The 5,796-nt window shown below is 38.5% G+C and overlaps 1 protein-coding gene across 1 annotated transcript; it reads left to right on the top strand.

Moving 5' to 3' along the window:
- The first annotated feature begins 547 nt into the window (after positions 1-547).
- On the top strand, positions 548-1,327 carry LOC135145290 (uncharacterized protein F54H12.2-like). Its single transcript, XM_064077413.1, has one exon. It carries the CDS (start codon positions 548-550, stop codon positions 1,325-1,327), a length of 780 nt encoding a protein of 259 aa, XP_063933483.1.
- Positions 1,328-5,796: the final 4,469 nt, after the last annotated feature.

Genomic DNA, 5,796 nt, shown 5'->3' with positions numbered 1-5,796 from the left:
CGAATTTGAAAACATTGAAGTAGATATAAGGAATAACACTGGTGAGAAAATACCATTTCAGTTTGGAACTGTGACCGTTAAGCTTCATTTCAAAAGATTATTGCAATGAGCACGTATTACAACGAATACTATGTAAATCAAGCAGGAAGTGGAGTGGGTTCTATTTATCGAGGAAGCGTCTACCAAAAAGGCAGCGGTTTTGGAAGCTTTTTTAAAGGTTTATTTCGTTCCGTAATGCCTTTGATCAAATGCGTGTTAAAAACAATTGGACTAGAATCGCTTCGTTCTGGATCACACATTCTCAGCGATATAGCGAACGAGAGACTCGTAGCCGATGCGTTTAAATCGCATGTTGTCGAATCAGCTGAAAATTTCATACGCAAAGCTGAAAATAAAATTGAAAAATTGGTAGGCTCTGGGAAGTTGAAACGAAAGCATAAATCGTCCAAAAATCAGAAGCGGTCTGTCCGTCGCAAAGTCAACAACACCAAGTGCAGAGACATATTTACTTAATTACATCTACAGTTTTCTTCAATTGTCACAAGTCATGGCTTTTTTACATCCATGCAGTTGTGGGTGTGTAAAATCAGAACTAGATTTATTTGCAATACCAACTACTCAAACCAGCGTCGAAAATGGGCAATGGATACATTACAACACACTCAACAGCATCAGTGACGAAGGACTTTTGGAATTTGTGATAAACACTGCTGATGAGTATATTGATCTGTCACATACATTGTTCGCTTTAAATGCGAAGCTTGTTAAAGAAGATGGCGCAAATTTTATTGCTACTGATAAAATTGTGCCCGTTAACAATATTTTACACTCGTTATTTAGTCGGGTGGATGTTTATTTAAACCAAAAATTAATTTCACCACCGAACAATACATACGTCTATAAGTCCTACATTGAAACGTTGTTAAATTACTGCCCTGCGGCTAAAAATTCTCACTTAACATGCGGCCTGTGGTACCCGGATACAGCCGGTTCTAGGGATAGCGTAGAAGATGCTAATGCTGGGTGCAAGAATCGCCTCGTATTTATTAAAGAAAACAAAGAATTCGATCTAATCGGACATCTCAATTGCGATCTGTTTAAGCAAAATAAATTTTTAATCAACGGAGTAGAATTACGAATAAAACTGGTTCGTTCAAGAAATCAAGGGGGCGGACGGCGAGCGGTCAGCGGGCGGGCGGCGGGCGAGCGGCAGAGGGGCGGCGGACGGGCGGCGGCGGACGAACGACGCGGACAGCGGCGCGGGTGGTGGGAGAACGGCGCGGACATCCTTATGATCCCTTTTTTCTTATTAATACATTTTTTTTAATATTAAAAAAATTGTCAGTTATATGTAAATATAAGTTTATTCAATATTTAATCAATGCATATTACATAAACAAATATAAATAGATAATAAGAAAATACAAACTAAATCATAATAACGAGAAAATATTGCTTAACTTATAAACCCGTAAGATACAGTGGCATACGAATTTTCAAGGCGGCGTCGCTTCGTCACATAAATTCGATACTTTTTGTTCGAATCTTTAGTAATAACATCATACCTTATATTTCTTATCATTTAGCTCTAAAAATTCAATCTGATCATAACAAACCATGTCTCGAATTTTTTCAAAGTTTAAGATTTGCTGATTTTCATAATTTAACCAAATACCTTTGACCTTTGACCCTACAGACAGTTTTGTATGTTTGGTCTTTGACAGACCAAAATTTATACGAATAATTTTTCGGGCCCTCGCTAACAAATTCAGAGATATAACTCCCTTCTCCATACTCAACAAGTTCGTCAGTTAGATCGCCGAGGTAGTCACCAGTTGGTGGACACCATTCACCATCACGCTGAGAAAAAATTATACTGTCTGCATCAAAATATAACACTCGGCGATCTAACTGTTCTAGATACTTGTAGAGTTCTAAACGAGCTCCTGCAGTAGTCTACGCAGCTATTACCACATTCGCCGTTTTCAAAGGGTTTACGTCTTCTTCTACGCTGTCCCATGTTGTCAATACCACCTTGGGATTTATAATTGTCAAGTTATATACGGACGCCGACGGATTTTAAGTAATTTAAACAAGTATGGCTTGTTAATAATTTGGGTTTGTTGTGCGTTTTCTTTTTGACCGAACTTCCCCCAAAAACTATTTATTGAGCATTATTTTGTGCAAAAAACGCATCCCGCTGTTGTGCCAAATTTTACTCTTATCTAATAAAATACCCTCCCTTTCAAAATATGAATTGATGTATAAATCCTTTTTTTCTTCCGAAGCGCACCATGCGAGGTAGCCGCTGTTTTCTTGCTTCCCTTTCAAGCCACTGTTAATATAGGCTGAAAACAACCCGTCCGTAGCACTCTTATTATATTGTACCACAGCGTATTCCCAGATTTCTAAAATCTCTATCACCCTGTATCTTAATTCGAGTGCTTTGCGCAACTCATCGGCCACATACGTCCCAACAAACTGGCGTTCAGTTTCAGCATGCTGACATTCAGTCTGTTGCATTGTTTCAGCGCATGTTCTACACAAAGGGAACACCAGTTTGTTGTTACATCTGTATGCCAATACAGGGTGATAAAGATTGCGGGGTGGAAGAATACAACATTTGATCAAACCTTCAATGGTATCTAAATTTACCATACGGCACTCGTTATTTCAAACATAAATATTCACAGGATGACCCACCGGGTATTTCCCGTATTTATTTATGTATGGATATAACGAGCACACATAATACAAAATTTTTTCGTCGGGGTCACAATTATGAGTTTTCAAGCGTTTGTGCAGCCACCGTAAAAGGCATCTCGAGGATTAAAAGGCGAAGATTTACGTCCATCCAGTGTCTCCACAAATTCTCGCATATTTGCGCTTGCAATATTTTGTTATATTCGCACTGCCATATTGATATCCAATTATATCCAGCTCCCTTTATCCGTTCTTCTTTCTCTAACGTCTTTTCCCGAGCCAAAAAAAGTGCATCATCGTTGTCGGACAGTTTACACGTCTGGTTAAAAAAACATTTTTCGCACCCGTGAAACCAACAGCCATAGAGTTCGTAGACTGTGTTTGTGGTTTCACACAAGCCATCCACGAGTAAATTCTCAGGCAACCTAACTCCACGCCCATTACCAGCATGCTGAATAAAAATGTTTCCAGCATGAGCCATCCACGACAACCACTCGATAGCCACCTTGGATTGATTATCTGCACGACGGTAACCGTTTCTAGGCAATATCCCTATGCTGTTTTGTCGCAAGAAATTTCGCCTAAAAACAAGATTACAAGCTGAGGCTATTATTAATGATTCCAACAATGGATCGACTCTATTGGCTGAAAGGAAACATTCGCAAAATTTTATGCAACCTCTACGTAACAAATCGACATCGGCGATGCAATATTTTTTAATTTCTTCCCACATTCTAAATTCTGCGTTATTTTGCACCTGTTGATCGTACCATCTGATAAATTTTTCCCGCTCACCTGGTAACATAGAATTCTGACCGTAGAAATGCTTTTTAGGAATAGGGCCGATGTAGTTTTTATTACCAGACGTATTAAAAAAATGCGGGAAATACCCCTTGCAGCCCTCTAATTTAAATACCGCTGGAAAACGCGACACAGGCAGTTGGATAAAATTAAGGCTGTCTATAAACCTTATAGCTGAACCACACCCAATTGTTATTAATTTTGTACCAGTGCGTATTACCCCAGGAGCACAAAGCACCCGTCGAAACCTTTGTTGTTGTGAGCAGTAGCGGTTACCTTAAATCTCTTCGACATTTCAGCTATATGCTCCAGCAAATTGTCTACAGGCGATTCACTATAAATTATCTGCTTCTGACCACAATTAACGCATTCGAAGTTAGACATCGTCGCTCGTTATACAGAGACGACAAGCTTTTTGCAGCACACACAGATTTGACTCGTGCAAATACGTGTTTTCGCTAAGCTGCTTGTCCTGCGTGGTTTCCAAGTTGTAAAGTATGAATAAAAATGTATGAGCATTTTCCAAAGCCTTGTTAGGAAATAGCTGATTGGATTGCATATAGCAAAAATGTCAAATACGCATATCAGTTCGACAAATGTTACAGTACTTCACGCCACAAATGTGCTTAGACTTTTTATTATACCAAACATGAGCCCGACATCTGACACATTTTTTTAATTTACCGCACAATTTAGAAATTTTGTGTTTATTCACTCATTTCCGCGAAAATACCTTAAACACGAATCACACTTTATAACTGCTGAATCTATGCGACATAGAGGACTGACATGACAGCATGGACATATGTATGGACCATTTTTGTGTCTATCGCCCCTTGAATATCTCATCCGACAGAGCTCGCAATAATAGGAAGCGGAAAATGCACCTGTTAAACTTAATATCACATTATAGTGATCTTCATCTTTAATTAAATTTAAACACTTCTTATTTGGAGCTCTGTCACCCTCAAAATAAACAGAATTACCATCTCTACTATTGTAAACGACGATTGTGTAATCTGTTAAAAATTGCTGAAAATCATTAATATGAACACAGTGTCCACCGTTACTCAAATCGACGTTTGCCAAACGGCATAGATTATTGACTGAATTTTTTAATAAGACCTGACCGCGAACCCCCGAAAACTTTTTTTTCAACAATTTTTTATCATAGCCGTTGTCAACAAATTCTTTTGAGATGATTAGCCGCACCTAGACATGCGTTGTCATCATTGAGCACGACATATATACTATTTTTTGACAAACTATACTCATCAAAACTAACAGCTTTACCATCGGTCGCAGACCGACCGTTACCAGCAGGCGATCTCACCCTGTCTATCTGGATGCTCAATTGATCACTGGTGACTAATGCAGCGTTACTTTAAAGAACAAAAGCAATCACGTCCATGATCACTTCAGGCTTGATTTCTGGAAACTTTCTAAACGAAATTCCCAATGGTCTTTCGGGAAAGTTTTCGTTCTTCATTGTAATTCCAACAATATCGCTCTGCTGAAATTCTCTGCATGCGTGACTCAACAATTCGCCAATCACTTTCTAAAATAGAAAGATAAATTAAACGCTGAAGCAGATGATTTTTTTTGAAGTGATAATTTACATACCTTTAACCACTGTAACGGCGTGTCGTTGACCTCGATCGCTTCCGATTTAATGGTAAAGTTGAGACATCTAGACACAATACCAAACCTCTTCACAAATCGCTCTGATTCTTGTTCAATATTCAGATGACGAAGATCCTCTGTTGGGCGTGCATTAATAATGTGGTCATTGTTCGGAAGAATTTCTGTCCTAAAATATTTATATATATTAGATAAACTTTTTCACTTTCTGTCTGCCAGTCTTTTTTTAAAAAATTAACTCACCATCTTGATTTCGGGGGTTGTTGATACCGGAAATTCTTGGCTCTGTACTACGGCCTAGTTGAAGTGGGATGTTACTATTATTATTACCACGCGGATCTTTAAAGAAAAAGGCATTTACTTGCACATACGCTCGGAAACAGAAAACAAATGCGCATTACTTACAGTTTGAACTCATTTTGGTTGTAGATGGTGCTGGGCTTCTTTGATTAAAAATTGTCTCACCATTTTGATTTCGACTGCTGCTGCTAAAGATAGAGGAAGTTCTTGGGTTTTTATTACTACTACGATCTAGTTGCAATGTTGCGTTATTACGATGCGGATCTTTAAAACAAAGGGATTCACACACGCTCGAAAGCAGAAAAAAGTACATTACTTACAATTTGGAATCATTTTGGATGTTGATGGTTG

This window comes from Zophobas morio, unplaced genomic scaffold (genome assembly GCF_036711695.1).
Source record: "Zophobas morio isolate AGI-343-1 ecotype UQ-CSIRO unplaced genomic scaffold, CSIRO_AGI_Zmor_V1 ptg000005l, whole genome shotgun sequence".
Taxonomy (NCBI): Eukaryota; Metazoa; Arthropoda; class Insecta; order Coleoptera; family Tenebrionidae; genus Zophobas; species Zophobas morio.
This window is presented reverse-complemented; position numbering and strand designations above follow the sequence as displayed.

Coding starts and splice junctions, on each gene's coding strand:
- LOC135145290 (XM_064077413.1), top strand. CDS start 548: ATGGCTTTTTTACATCCATGCAGTTGTGGGTGTGTAAAATCAGAACTA.